This window comes from Drosophila ananassae, chromosome 3R, assembly GCF_017639315.1.
Source record: "Drosophila ananassae strain 14024-0371.13 chromosome 3R, ASM1763931v2, whole genome shotgun sequence".
NCBI classification, from domain to species: Eukaryota; Metazoa; Arthropoda; class Insecta; order Diptera; family Drosophilidae; genus Drosophila; species Drosophila ananassae.
This window is the reverse complement of record NC_057930.1, coordinates 21539925-21556171: the sequence shown is the minus strand read 5'-3', so window position 1 is coordinate 21556171 and position 16247 is coordinate 21539925. Positions and strand designations below refer to the sequence as shown.

Genomic DNA, 16247 nt, shown 5'->3' with positions numbered 1-16247 from the left:
ATACTACTTCTTTTATTTATACTAACAATTGTTGAATTTTTTAGAAGAAATTTAAAATATATAGAGTATGGAGTAAAGTTTCTAAGCTAAAAACCACTTCCTGGCTTACGTAGTAGTTTTTAAATCCCTTTAAACAATGCCTTGAAAAATCTCTTTTAAACTATTTCATTTTGTTACTATCCTGCTTAAATTTAGCCAACAATCCTCAAGGTCGTCGAGGAAAAGTCCCAGCCGTAAAATAACCAAACTCAAAGTTTTGTGCTAAAAGAAGGCGTGTTATATCAACCATCCGCAGTGGTAGCCACCTCCGGAGAAAGAGTGCGACGTCAGAGGGGGTGTATGCCGTTTGGTATCTACAAGTGTGAAATCATCGTGGGGGGGCCAAAAAACCAACAACAATAACAAAAATAAGAATTACAAGAAAGGGAGAAAAGAAGAGCGAACCTCAAACGACCTTGGGGCAAGTTACGCCACGTGAGAGTCATGAGGCACTCTCCGGGCAAACAAAGTGGGTGGTGGTGGCTGCCTGGGTGGCTTCAGCTTTTAATTCCCAGCTGATGGATAGAAAGACAGAGAAAGAGAGAAGCGACAGAATGACGACCCCGACCTAGAGTCCTTTTTCCACAATGACGTCACAACGCGGCAATGTTATTTTTTTTCTTGTTGCAGGCCTTCCAGGGGGTGTATCTTGTTATACTCATTTTTCGGTCAAAATGAGGATTACGCCATCAAAAGCGGTTAGGAGAGAAACTTTTTCCAGCTGAGCTTCGATTTTTCCCCGCCCCTGATTTTATTTTATTTTTGTTGCATTTGCAGTGGCAGCTTAAAAATAGTTTTTGGCCCAAAAGGGCGTTGTTTTTCACAGTTTTCGGTTTCAGTTTTAGCCTTATAGCCGTATAGGCCTTATAGCCTGTTGGCTTAAACACCTCAACAGCCTGGCCTGACTTTCTGTGGGCCGTCCAAACTGCCAATCAAAAGAAGATGCCACAGCTTCATGCCACAATAATCAAGTGCGCCAAACAGCACATGCAACATGCAAGCAAACAAGTTACGCGCCAAAACATGAAATAAACAAGCCAATTGACAATGTGGCCGAAACATAAGGCATTTAATGGGAGAATAATACGACGAATGTTAAATGCACTTGTTCAAATATTTATTAGTTTTTTAGTTAAACTCTATAATAAATTCTGTAAAAGTTTAAGTTTAAGGTCCTTTTTTAAAGCTTATTTATTTCATTTTTTATTATTTAAAAAATTGTTAAAAAAATTTGTCCTTGAAAATCGAAAATTAAAAAGTATCTAAACCCAAACCTAACTCAGACAGACGGCAACTAAAATTTGTAAAATATCTTGTATTTTCTTGGATTTTCTTGTTAGTTAGTGGTAGCTTTTCCTTTTAGACAAGAACCGGCCAGACAGACGGCCAGATCTTCTAAGCCAGAAGACCAAAGCCAAACTCAAACTATTAGCAAACAATTTTTTCTTCGATTACAAAACACGCACAAGGGAAGGAGGTTGTGGGGAAAAAAACTTGTTAACTGCAGCTTCTTTTTTAAGGTTTTTTTTTAACGGCATATCTTTTTTTTTATCATTTTTTTTTACACAACAGTGCGAACACATTCGTCAAGGTGGCAAGATGGTAAGATGGCAAGATGGCATAGGAAATCCAAACAGAAAAATAATTAAAATAATAAAATTAACCAAGCAAACATTATGGACAATAAATTTTCTTGCCTGATGTTCATTTTTTCTGTGCCGGATTTTCTCTTTTTGGTTATAATTCTTAACGTGTTTTCGGCATTTTCTTGTTTTGATTGGAATTTATGGCCTGGCCTGTTCTCGCTAAAATTTGTTAAGAGTTGTGTAATGTTTTTTAGTTGCATTTAATTACAGCGTTAATAATTTGAATGGTTTTTCAGTGGAGTTTTTCAAGTGGAGTTGTAAAATATTAACACTTTAATGTAAAATCTTTTATATTTCAAATACAAATAAGTCTATGAATCATTAGTTAAATTTTACAAATGGCTTACAACTTCTTCTTCAGATTCAAGGCAATTAAACGGAAATCTTCAACGAAAAACCTCAAAAATCAAATCAAAGCCATCGAGCTCATCAAGTGCATGGCAAAATTAAGAAATAACCAAAAAATTCACAAGAAAAACATACACATCCAAGAGAGGCCAACGGCCAGGCAATCCAATCAGTTTCAAATTAAGGTTTACATATGCGAGACTATGCCGCCAGCAGCAGCAGCAGCCTGCCACTCGAAATTGACCAACAACCAAAAACAACAAAGTAACCAAAATATCAGAAACAGCTAACAGAGGGGAGGGTGGTAGGAAAAACTTTGTCTAAAGGAAAAACCTGCTGTCCGATGTCCAATGTTGGATGAACTCTGGCGACGCCTTGCCAATGCATTCCCCCAAACACCACTGATTTTCGGAAGATAATGATGATGGTGGTGGTGGTGGATGGTGGATGGTGGTGCTGGTGGTGCTTAGCTTTACTTGGCTGACTGTCTACATGTTCTTGTTGGATGCCACTTGTGTGACATCCTCAAACGCCTCGTGATTTGTGGCCATTGCCCCCAAAAGGGAAAGGAAATTGCAATGAAATAGAAATCAAAACAAAAGTGGCTACAGAATGTTCAACAAGAAGGCGGAAAATCGACTAGGAAATACCTAATAATATTATACAAAAGGTTTACAATTTTTGTACAAATTTTAGTTAAAACGTTTTTGAAAAAGTCATATCTTCTGAAAGAAGACAATTTCATAAACCAAAAAAAAACTCTTTTAAAACCCTTTGCTAGAAATCCATCACCTATTAAGAAATATCTTCCCAAATAACCACAAACTATGCGGAAGAGACTTGAAATAATTTCGAATGACCTGCGACGGGTTCTATTCCCGATTCCCGATTTCGAATAGAAATATCTTCAAATTGGGCATCGACCTGTTGACAAAATGGAAGCGAAAAGGGGGTCTGAGACATGGTGGAATGGTGGATAAATAAAACGCCGCTGGCTAATTACGCGGCAATTGTTTAAATTTAAAATAAAACAAACGAAATTAGAAATAATTTGAACAATGCAGAAGCCGAGAAGCAGAGGAGAAAAGAGTTCGTAAGGAATTTACGCTTTCCGTATTTATTTTTATGTTTTTTATTTCGATGGGATCGTGTAAACCAATTGAAGAGTAGCACAGTGATTGAACGAATACAAGTCGATTAATAACGAAACATGCTCACAATCAATATAATAAATACAATTAATCCAGCCAAACCATAATTATTACGTAATTGAGGTGGGCTTAGCCCCATGATTTGTATTGTCTTGATAAAAAAAAAAAAAAAAAGTGGAAACGAAAACGAGGGGGAACTGGAACTAATGCTGGTCCATGGACTATACTCGCTGATGACTCGGCCATCGATCAGCGAAGAAGACAATAATGGCAACACCCCTGCCTCTACATTTCGTTATAAAATTCGCATAAATCAACACAAATAATTAAGCAGTCGCAGAGCAGTCCCCCTGAGACGCTAATATCTCAAGAGTTTCCTCTAACCATCCATCTATCTGTCCAGACGCGGGTCTCCAGACAAAAAAATACAAATAAATAAATAAAAAATCCCCAAAAACAAGAAAAAAAAAACACAAATTAACAAATTCACTTTTTGTGGTCTTTAGTTATTCGCATAGTGCGAAAATGGTCAACAAAACGGCCAGACAAGATGATTTCAAGTGTAAGTTGAGATAGGTTGGAGTTGGGCTTTAAGATTAACATTAAGATTAAGATTATGACGAGTTAAGCCCATAAAGAGAAAAGCTAAGAAGTATTTGTTTAAAATTATGGAAACTAAACGGGATAAGCATATTTAAGCAAATTGCAGGAGCTTTTAAAAAGTTGTAACTAAACAAAAGGCCTCAAAAAAATAAACTAGGAAGCTTGGATGGGCAACCCAATCATATTCTTATAATAATTAACTATTTGCAACTAAACACCCATCAAATTGATCATTACAAGCTCCAAGAACAATGATTTGTTGGACATGGAAAAATTTTTACATCCTAAGCATGTTAGTAGGCTACAAAGATAACGCCTTTGGATACACCTGTGCCTCTGAGCAACCTGAAGCCAAAAATGAATATATATTTTACGTAAAAAATGGACAAAAAAAACAAACTCTTGGAAGGCGACTACTGGTCTTGGCAGCCATCGGAGTTTTGAGATAGAGTTTAGAGATAGACGAGGGGGAATTATATATAGTTTTTTTTGTTTTTTGGTTAGTATAGAGTATAGAGTATCTCCATGAGCAATGGCCAAAAGCGGCAACAATCAACAATGGCCATCCCGACAGCTGCCTCGGAGATAACTCACAACGCACACGACGGATCGTGAATAGCTATACAATAGGAGTAGCCTAGGCTGTACCAGGTATTTCTTTTTCGGTTGTCATAGATATGTGAGTATTTTTTTATATTTTTGCATCATTTATCAAGCTCATTTTGCTGTGAGTTTAATCAGAGAGGGAAACACTGCCGACGATCATAATGATCATCATTCAGACAGTCAAGAAAGTTTATCAAAAAATAGCCAAAAAAAACTGCATTAAACAACTTTATACAGTATGTGGTTAAGACGAATGTCTTATATTCGCTTTGGGCCATGTTGAAATGCAATTGGCTACGCCCAGGAGATGTTGCCATGTTCAACGGGGCAACGGGGCGTATGAGCAATCAAATCAAATGAAAGAGTTAAAAGGGGAAGTAGAAACAATATTTTCACACGCCCTACAATGAATAAAAAAAAATAAAACAGAAAATTAAAAACAAAAAATAGACTAAAAGAAATAAATAAATACTCAGAGGATGACTAGCGATTATTTTAAAAGCATTTTTATTTTGGCCAACTCATCTGCTTTGCTCTCAACTGCAATAGCGTCATTAGCACGTGGCCAATAGAGAGGAAAAAAATTCAACAAAAATAATAAAAATATAATATAAAATATTCAAATATTCTGATCTAATTATGATATATATAGACAGAGAGAGAGCGCAGCTGACGCAGTTGCATTTTTCAAAACAGAAATAAAATTTCGTCATCTCGGGAATGGTTGGCTAATTTTGATGACGTTTTCAGCACTCGTGCCTCGGAATACTATATACCTTGGATGGGGGGTATACTATATAATCCGTTAAGCAGCCAACAGTGTATTGGATTCAAGCTCATGGCCACCCTGGCGTCATATATGTAAGTTTTCTTTCTCTGCCCCAATATTACGTATACGTAACGTATGCACCTCACCTGGTCATATGTTCTGTATTATTTTGGCCATTATTCGAGGGTTTATTTTTACAGAGTTCATGAGGTTATTTGGTAATACTTTTAGGGTTTTAGTTTATTAAGAAAATAAAGAGCTTTAGGGCTTAATCCTACTCAATTTCTATTTTTAGGTGAAAAAACTACCATGGTAGTTATAGACTAAAACTAACCACACCGTATTAAATGGCCAACTACTAACGAAAACACTCAATAACCGCTAACTAGCTGGCCGGCTTAAGAAGCGGCTAACAACTCGGTAACCGATTTTGGCCACAACAAATGAATTGGCAAAGCCTTTCAAGCCGTTACCAATTCCACACCAACGGCGATTAAGAAGGCTCAATAAAACGGACACCGTCCTATCCCCCTTTCGCAACTGATTCGCTCTCTACACCATACACTACAATGCTTATAGCCCCCCCTTTTGTACAGAAAACAGCTTACGGCTATGTCAATGCCACCATCGATCTTCCTCTTAGTCGGTTTTGTGCTTAATTCGATGGGGTTTTTATTTGGTTCTTGCATGTTATTAATAAAAATGCATTGGCGGGTATCCCTACAAATAAAAAGAGTGTGTATCTATGAGAGTGTCTATGTGATAGTGTGTGTGTGTGTGTCCCTCATTTTTTTTTTCTTTCTTTATGGGTAGAGATGTGTGTGTGTGTGTTGGTATTTGCAGTGTTTATTGTGCAGCTTATAAATCATTTTGCGTCAGGCTGCGTCCGCTGCGTCTGTCTGCTGCCACTGCGACGCTTTGCTGACGCTGGTAAACACCAACAACAACAACAACAAAATATCAATAAACCAACAACAACAATAACAATTGCAACAACAGGTAGACAGAGAAGAAGACCAATATACACACACACTCAAAGGTATTATGCATAATTCTGCAAACAATAATACAATAACTAAGGTCGAAATAGTGGTCTTTTTTTTAGTTTTCTGTAAAATATTTAAACAAAAAATTAAATATTTAACAAAAAAATAAATATCTTTTATTAAAATCTTAAGAAACTTCATCGAAAAGGCTTCTAAGTTGAAATTATAAAAATTGTTCTTCTGAAAAGTCTAATATCTCAACCCTTACTAACTTACCCCCTAATTATCTTAAGCCCCCTTAAAAAATCTCAAAAGCTAACCTACCATTTCCACCACATTTGTACATATTTGCCCTCAAATACATTTTCTTTTTATATTTTTTTGAAATTTTCACCATTTTTATGATGAGCTTCCAGCACACTTCATGCCACAAAATTTATGTCGTCATTGTGCGTTGTCTGGCCCCCGAGCCACGCCCCCTCGCCTATTTTTTGTCTCGGCCAGCCCTCGGGCCGGATTAGGCAAACGCCAAACGGTAAACAGTTAACGGAATGCTGTCGCTTCTTGAACGATTTGGCAATGGGCGCCACATATTGCGTATACGCCGGGTATGCGATTAGCAAATTAGATAGAAAAACGCAAAAAAAATATAAAAAAAATTATAAAACTTATAATAGAAATTGAAATTAAAAGAAATAAAAATAAAAAAATACATACACGTGTCTCCATTGGCAAAAAAAGCGGAGTGAGTGCCGGTAGTGTTTGTGGGCGAATCGATGGAGGAGGAACTGCAGCAGGCTAGGTGAGTGATATCGCAACCGTCAGGAAAGAGATTGCGGCAAGGATAAATCAAAGGTGGCAAGGGCGGTGGCAATGAATGTTGCTGTTGCACTTGCTGGAGTTGTTGCTGCTGCTGGAGATGTTGCTGGTGTTGCAGGTGTTGCTGTGACTGGTGTGTTTGCGGGTGTGTGTTTAGATTTTGTCTGTAGCAGGAATTATTATTGATCTCGTGGTACAGGTTGCTATCGTAGTGCAGTGAAGCTTCACACTTGATGGCCGGCTGCAGCAGTTCGATGGCCTCCCGATGATTGTTGCCGCCTTCTTGCTTCACCACAATCAGCGAGGCAAGGCGATCGCGCATTATAGACCCAAAATATAATATTCTTATGCTATGTGAAGAACAGTACAACACACAAACACACAACACACAAAAATTACAACACAAAGACAGGTACAGAGACACACCTGTTCGGCGCCCTGAACGGCGCTTGTGATCCAGCACGGCGGCAATAGAAATGTTCTTTTTTTCGTTTTTCTTTCTTCCTTTTTAATAGTCCTGGTCGGTGGAGTGTCCTTCCTGGTGACTTCTATGATGGCTTCTATAATCAGGCTTCATTTCGCCTAGCATGTCCTTGCCTCAGCTGTTTTGTGTTGTTGTGTGTCCTTAGACTTGAACTTGCTAAAAGTTTTTTTTTCAATTTTTTTGCAATTTTTTTTGGTTTGGAGTTTGCGCAGAAAGGAAAATAAGGACGTAAGCGAAACTGAGGACGTAATGATTTACGCACGTTCTAGTATATATTTCTTGTGTATATGTATATAAATAGATGTTGTAGTAGTAGTAGTAGTAGGAGGCACAAGGACGTTTCTTAAACTTAAACACACGCACACGCACACCCAACTAACTTTCACTCGCGAGCACCACAAAAATGATTATTATTGTTCTTTCTTTCAGCACGTGATGATAGTTTTTTTTTTTATCATAAAAGTTTTCCAAAATTGGCTTTTCCACAAAAATATAGAAATATTTACTCGATTATGTCTCTCAAAATGCTCACAGACGACAAAAAAGTTGCTTGCAATTCGTCGAGAAAAATATTACACATACGCAGTGTTGTCAACCGGCTTCCGTTTCCGCATAGAATCAATAAGCAACAACAACTTGTTGCAATTCTTTAACACTCGGGTTTATTTCTTTTTTTTTATTTATTTATTTAATACTGAACGCGATTTATTATTTTTGAATTTAGTTTTGGAGAGAAAGAGATAGCGAAGATGATGAAGAATTGTTTAGTTTGTGGAGAAAATTGTGTATTTTTTGGATTTAGTTTCTTGTACGTTTGAGCCTTGGCTGGGCTGCTGGGTAAAGTTGTTAACAATGCGGCGTCTGTGACGCGACTGAACTTATCTTTACGGTTACACGCGACTATATTCAAAGCGTCGCCGTGCTCACAAAAGCAGCGCTGCGGCGTCTCTGCTTGCTTCGCTCTCAGTTCAGTCTGTTAGCCAGACAGAGAGAGCGAGCCAGCGAGTAAGAGTGAGAGTGACAGTGTGCAAGGGGGATAGAGCGACGGGAGTTGGGAGGAAACGGGACACGACCTACCTTTTTGGCTTAGCCGCCTGGCTATTACGTCATTGCAGCCAGGGCAACAACAACTACAAAGTCAGCTCGTGCGAGGAAAATCGATGACGTCGTTGTTAGAGCGCCTGCGTCGGAAAATTGCTCTGCTTTGGACCCACTCCCCTCCCCCTTGCTAGGAAAACAGTGCAGTAGGACATTTCCCGAGCGAAAGGGAAAATGAAAACGAAAACGGAAATTATTTGCGTCATAAAACAGACATTGGCCGTCCCTCTTCCGCCCAGTTGAGATTTATTCTCTTTCTTTTTCCACCTGCCCAACGCCCACCACCCCACACCTCACACCGACCCACTGCCTAACCGCACACCACCCACTAGGCAACACCCCCAACCCGCCTCCTTTTCTGTGTGGGCATCCTCTGTGCATATTATTTCACACGGAGGAGCGCACAGGACTTCCTCCACAGGACATCGCCGTGTGGGCGATATAGCCGGAGATTCGCGGAAATATATACCAGATTTCAGGGAATCTGGTTTTTGTAGAATGTTCACCATGTGGGTGGCCGTTTGGTACTGTTATCCTGCATGGGTGGCCCAAAGAAAACTGTGTGTTTTCCGCGAAGTTTCCGACTAAATTATAATAATTACTGTACTTGATTTTAAAGTAAATTTGGGATAAATGGGCCTATTTTAAAAGAATTTTAAGGGTTTCATTTACATTTTTCTAGAAAATATATTTAATATTTGTCTTCCAAGGCGCCAAATTCAAAATCTCCTCTAAAAAGACTCTCCTAAAACTAAAATTTACAACTTAATTTTGTTACTAAATTATAAAGGCCTGGAATTATATGCAGTTTGGGGTTTATAATTTTTGCAAAACTTATTTTTCTCTGCCATGCTGTATTTTAGGCATTGCCTTTCAATTTCCTTGTCAAATCCCCAATTTCACACCAAATCTCAAGCCAATTTTAAAGACTGGCCCTTGTTTCTTTCTATTTTTTATGTTTTTTGCGGGCTATAAAATATCATCCTGCCAACCTGGCACATCATAAACCAGATCACTCTTACCTGAACCCTAAAAAAAAAAGCGACAAAAAAATAAATCATTTTGGCGAACAGTTTCTGGCACCTCCATCTGTGGGGGAAAAAGTGGTAATATTAATGCACTTTACCATTGACACCGGCTTTTGCAGCTCGTAAACAACAACAAAAACAACAATAATAATAAAAAAAACAAAAATAAAAGTAAAAAAAATACTAAAATCTACTCTCAGGAGAAGACTACAACCCGAAGATGCGACGCCGACAGCTCTGCTAGCTTCGAAGCAACAGCACAGAGAGTGAGAGTCAAAGTCGAGCTTTATTTTTAGTTTTTTTGTTTCCAATTCTTCGGAGATTTGAACGAAGACCCGGTAGACTCGTCTTTCAAAGCGGCAGTGGCGCACCCGGCGTATGAATTTTCGTTTTCATTCGGCTTTTCTTCGGCTTCGTCTTCGGCTTCGTCTTCGGCTTAGTCTTCGGCTTTATAATTCGTGTATTTGGTTGCATTCGTTGTGGCTATTTTTAGACAGGTTCCAAAGCCACGTTTTCTAACTGTTGTTAGCGTACGAGCTCTCCATCTCTGGTAGTCTCCCAGCACCACCACCACCACCAACAACAACAACAACAACAAAAACGTGAGATCGTTGTATCAACAGCGACGCCAACTGCGACCGAGGCAGCGGCAGAGGCGCACCGACTTCAGTTTTGGGGCGCAGTGGCTCTTCCTTTCGTTTTGGCTAGATTTTTTCCCATAATGCTTTGGCTGGGTCCGGCTTCGACTTTTAGCCGTGGCTCTAGGGGATCGGGCACGATGGTTGTGGCGGTGTGGTGTGGTGTGCTATGGTGTGGCTTCTCATATACATATATATTAGTTGGATTTTGGGAGCGACGCAAGTGGAACTGGTCTGTGGCAGGCACCACCATGCATGTACTGTAGTAGCTCAGGGACAGTGGTTGCAAGTTTCTTTGATTTTTGGCTATTTATTTAATTTAATAAATAATAATTTAATACTTTAATTTATTTCATAAAGATATATATAAGTTTTAATGTTATATTCTATTAAACACTTGTAGTATTTAGTTTTTAGTATTTTTCTTCCCATCACAAAAAAAGGACGGCCATTTTGAAAAATGGTATTTAAATACAAGATGGCGTCGATGTCCGTGTTCTAAGCAAAGAAATTCTTTTTTAAACTATGTATAATGAATGAATAATGAATAATTAATGAATAATTTAATGTATAATAAACTACAAACAATATTTAAAATTATGAACCAAAAAAGAAAATAACAAATTCTGGCGAAAACTAATAATTAAACCTGAACCACTGTGTCCCTGGGTTTTCCTAGTTTTGTTGTTCTTTTAGAGGGGGGAATAATGGCTTGGTGGCATGGTGGCTTGGTGGTGCTCCGAGCTAGTGCTAGAGCCAGTGCCAGTGCCAGTGCCTTAGTGCTGCTGCTGTTGTTGGATGTTGGCTGTTAGCTGACCCGCTCGTGGCCCCAAAAAGTGCATGCAAACAGCTTGGCGCGTTGGAGTCTCTGTGTGTTTGTTGCTTTTTGCGTTTTTGTTATTGTTGTTGTGGGTTAGTGGCTTCCACAGAGTGTCCATTGGTAGAGGTAGAGGGAGGGATGGTGATTTTATTGGCTGTATTAAGCATGACATGCCAAGCCAAAGTCGATGCCGATGCCGAAGTCGAAGTCGAAGCCTCAAAGTGGAAGTCGAAGGCAACTTTTTGGCACTCCTTGCTTTTGTCTCTCTGCCTTTTGTCTATTATTTATTGTTGTAGTTGCACTGTGATGATATTCTAAATGTGCCGAGCCAAATTTGCTGGCTTCGTTTTTTTTTTTTTTTTTTTTTTTTTGGCCAACTTAACTTGGCTTAGACTGGGCCTGGGCCTTAATGCATGTATCATTTTCGCATCGTTGCGCCGAGAGTTCGTGAGTTTAATTTAAGGAATTTTTGCTCTTTTTGATTGCTATTTAGGCTTTGATTTCGGAACCCCTCCCTATGCCACCCCCTCAACCTCGCTCCTCCCATTACTTCTTGTAAATTTCAATTAGCATGCGGCACTTTGCATTGTTGTTTTATTTTTTTTTTGTATTTCTGTTGCTGCCGCATTTGCAACGGCGCCTCTTGGCTCATTTGCATAAATTGCATTTTGGGATTCGCCAACCCTTTTTTTATATTTAAAGACCTCACTTTCGATGCGCCTCCTGGCAGACAGTCTACCCAGCCTTGCCCAAAAATAGTGACTTCCTCTAGCCAAGAAACAAAAAAAGGCTAAAAACACAAAATTCAACCAAAAAGAAAACGAAACTTAAAACTTCGCTGACTGCTTAGCCTGCAGGTGCATTTTGTTGGCGAATTATTGTCATTATTTTTTTTTGTTTTTTTTTTGGGGCTCCATTTCTGACTTCGTTTGGCTATTAATATTTGTAACTTTACATAAATATATAGGTGGATGGATTCCTTTTTTCCATTGCAATTTTGTGCTATTTTGTGGCTAAATAACATTCGGTTTGGGGGTGGAGGGGGAACATGTCATAATATCATCAAGTATACGCCCAGTTGGCATGAGTTACTCCCTCACTGAACGAAAAAGCAGCAGTTTGGGAATGAGGCAATGCACATTTGTGGTTACAAGTGGGTTAAATCGATGGTTAGGGAGATGATTTACGGACTCACGGTTAAATATAAAATATTGTGGGAGTCCCAGAGGGGGTGGTAGGCAATTTATGATGAAATATGATTTAATAAGTTAAAGTTTTTATAACTCAATTCTTCTATAATATTTTCCCAATTTGATTATGTTTATTTTTTAGATTTAAAACCTCTTTAAACTTTAAGTCCTTCCATCTATTTCTTGTTCCGCCGCTCAAGTGCACAACTTATCCCATTAATCCTGACAACAACGACCTTGAGAATACCAACCAGCCAATCTACCCACCCCCTTATCTGGTACTCTTTGGCTGCCATGGAATTGAATTCCCTACGCAACAATCGACACGCAATAGCCATGCGATGCCATGCCAGTTAAAGCAAAGGCATGAGCTGGAAAAGCCGTGGAAAAGCAAAGCACTGAACTGAACGGAAGTGCGGCATTGATTTTATGATCTGCTTCCGTTGCGTCTTGACCGCGTCACGTCTACCACTTGCCATGGCCAACAAAACAGCACCCACTCCTATCTCTGTTCGCAAATCCCCGACGGTGTGGCCGGCTTCGCATTTTGGTCACGCACGCCCCTAAGTAGGCAACACTTTTTGTATGTCGGTTCGTCCTTTTTGTTGTTTTTTCGTTTTTTGTTATCTGTCTGTGCACTAAAAAAAATAAAAAAAATTTTTTTTATTTATATTATTAACAATTTTAATATTATTACTATAATTCATGGTTATTTTATATTTTTCCCTTTTAACTATTATTCTATACTCATTTCATAGTGCATCCCATTAAATATGTTACTCTGATATCTCTACCTGGCCATGTTATCAATAGAATTGAATTAACTGACGCAGCTCCAGCCCCCTTTTGGGTGACACATACACAAAAAAATGATATATCCTCTACAATATGATGTCGTCAGAGACCCAGTAGCACGCAAGCGATACAATACCATATAGATACAATGACTTTACCGGCATTTTGTTGGCTGTATGTCTTTGACCTCAGAGGACAAGCCCAAAAATTATAGACACCGGCCCAGAAAAATAGGTATAAGTGGATAATGCGTGTAAAATCAATAGTAGAATCGGGGATGGGTAATCGAGGATGGTATATAGTACATATGTGCTCGGGATTAACCACGCCACTAGTAATGATTAGTTTTCCAACCGAACTGGACTGTAATTACTTTACCTAAGCAGTTTGATTGTGAATTATGGATGATCACTGTGATTTGGGCTTTGATGGCGTTTCTAATGTTATTACGTCATATGAAGTTTGGTGCTTAATTAATTTATTATTTTAGGGGGATGGTATTTAAGGTTATAATGTCAAAATACTTAGAAACTTTGAGGGTAACTTTGAAGGGAAATAAATTATATCATTAAGCTTTATTAAGTACATCCCTAGAGCCTATGTTTTTAAGCTAAAATTTAATTTAAATTTCTCAAAGCCCCAATAATTAGGCTCTTTAAAATTTCCTTAAAATCCCCTTAAAAGCTCCTTTGAAAGAAAAACATTTCCAGCCACCCACAAAATGAAAGAAAAACAAAGAAAACACCTTTATGAGAAGGATCTCGTTACCACGGAATCTCATTAGCCCACGGATGCGGTTTGGCTCCTGTTTCAGTTTCAGATACATTTTCAGGACCATCAATTAACTTTGTCGATAAGCAATTTCCCACCGATAATTGCCTTGAATTATTTATAGTCCGACGCACACGGCTGCCGGATAATGGCACGCATTTAGTGACGTCATATGGGAAATAAGTGTGCACCGCTCAGTCCGGCTATAATCGATTGCCACAAAACAAAGACGTCATCAGTTTCGGTGGAGCGTGGACATGCGCAATGGATTCGAGCGAGACAGCAGATGGCGGGCATGAATGAATGAATGAACTGATGGATCCCAGGGGGGGGATAGGATACAGGTGAGCCAGGTGAGTAGGCAGAGAAATAGCCGGCCGGCTGCTCAGTTGCAAGCTTCTCTTTCGCACTTTTGGAGTATTTATCACAGCACTTATTGATGACGTCGTTGTTGCGACACTAGTTGTCCTGCTCTCGTCTGACGTCACTCCTGGCCGGCCGGGTGGGTGGTATGTATGGTCTATTTTGAACCGCCTTTTCCGGAGCTCCTGTTCATGATGTCATAGTTTCGGTTTCCGCTCCATTGCAACGGAAGTGCACAAAAATAGCCAGAGGATAACTACACGTGCCGTGGTGGCTTACATCCCCCGTGCCTTCGCCGCTTCTCTACCCTAATCCTAAATCCTTTTTTTTCGTCCTTTTTCTGACTAGGCTGGTGGGGTCTGATGGTAAAAATAGTCTGCAGTGACCATAAAAATGCAGCGTGACATAAATTGCATGGGAAGTTGGACAGGCAAGAGCTGAAAATAACAAAGGCATATATTAAAATCCTAAAAAAAATGCTTAAAGATAGTCCTTTAATATTAAAATATAAGTATTATATATAAGAATGGGTATTACCTTACATCCGTGTCACTGGAAACTGATTAATGAGACAGCTAAAGGTCCTCCACCGGGCAGCACTTGACATTGAAACGAATTAAATGGATTGGCATTAGGGAAGTACTAGTAGTTGGCACTCCAATCCAAGAGATCTGAAATCCGCCTCATTTGTAAATCGCAATCAACAATTGATTTATGCAGATGGATGATGTTCTAAAGGTTGCCCAAGCCAATGGATTGAATAACTCGAATGCCCCACAGCTATTTTTTATTTTTTTTAACAGTCCATACCGTCTAACATAGAGTCTACCACCGTAAGATCTAACAATCTTCAATAAGAAGTGGTAGTGGAGGGGCTTTGGGGGCCCAGACCTGCTGCATGTGAGAATCGCCATAAATTAAATGGCCAGTACAATCTGTCAGTGATAAAGAGCACACGATGTTCTAGACAGAACCACAGGCAGCTCCAATTGCTGGCTTCCCAACATGGCAGAAGATTCCACTTACAGCACTGACAAAAAAATCTTAAATAATTGAGAGTTTTTAGAAAGTTTGGATAATGATTTTAATTAAATTTTGTTATTCAACTAATTGGTTAGGTAAGCTTTTTAGTTTACCAATTATAAGCCATAAACTAGGTAACCCCAATAATTTAATAAAAATTATTACACAACCTTAAGCTTTCATATAAGTTTATAGACTCTCTATTATTTTATAATCTTTTATTTCAGTGTACAATTGGCAACTAGTTGCATGTTTAGAGGCAACAATGTGGCATCTTTTGGCCATTTTCTCACCTGCGGCACTCCAAACGGACTTTCAAGGCGACCTCGACCTGTCTCGCAACCGATATGTTCTGTCTGTATGTATGTATACTGTTTACTGTAACTGTATTTAAGAGGCTCCACTGTATTATTTATTGACATTCAGTGTGGCAATAGCTGGGCCCCCAATGGACCATGTTTTATGTCTCTATATTCTAAAATTGCATAGATTTGTATCAATTGATAGTGGCTTACAGGACGGAGAACTTGGCCAGCAATTGAAAGGCAAAAGACATGCAATCGCGTTGTCTGCCAGCGGCTTTTGTCAAATTGAAGGTAGCTTCTACTTCTATTTCAATATTGTATGTGTGCTATATATGTACTATACTATATATGTATGAACTGGGGAGATCGGAGCCTGGCCAAGACGAAGCACCTTGACTAGCCTAGGCACGTCTTCGACAGCCAATTGGCCAAAGATGTTGGCCCAAAGATGCTCGAAGCTGGGAAGCTCACTTCGTGTAACTTGGCTTATAGCTTTTTAAATAGAGTTTATAATTTTGTATTATTTATTAATTATTTATTAAAGATTAAAATTGATGGTTTATAAATGGAAATAATAATAAACATATTTCATTAGAACCTTTTTCTCTAAAAATTTATAGAGCACTTTCAAAGTCGTTGTAACTTAAGCTATAAGCTAACCCCTCTTGATTTTATTGTCTGCATTTTATTCTTTAATGTTCTTTTTTTTCTCCTAATCCAATCAAAACTCACGGAATTAATTAAACGGCTTAAGTAAGATGTACT

General features: G+C 38.8%; 1 protein-coding gene across 1 annotated transcript in view; it reads right to left on the bottom strand.

The window, feature by feature from the left end:
• The window catches only part of LOC6497376 (probable nuclear hormone receptor HR38), a 32791-nt gene extending 24445 nt beyond the window's left edge, over positions 1-8346 (bottom strand). The window contains exon 1 of the mRNA XM_044716408.1: positions 6866-8346. Coding sequence (XP_044572343.1) covers positions 6866-7289 — 424 coding nt within the window. The 5' untranslated portion in view covers positions 7290-8346. The remainder of the gene's footprint in view (positions 1-6865) is intronic.
• Positions 8347-16247: the final 7901 nt, after the last annotated feature.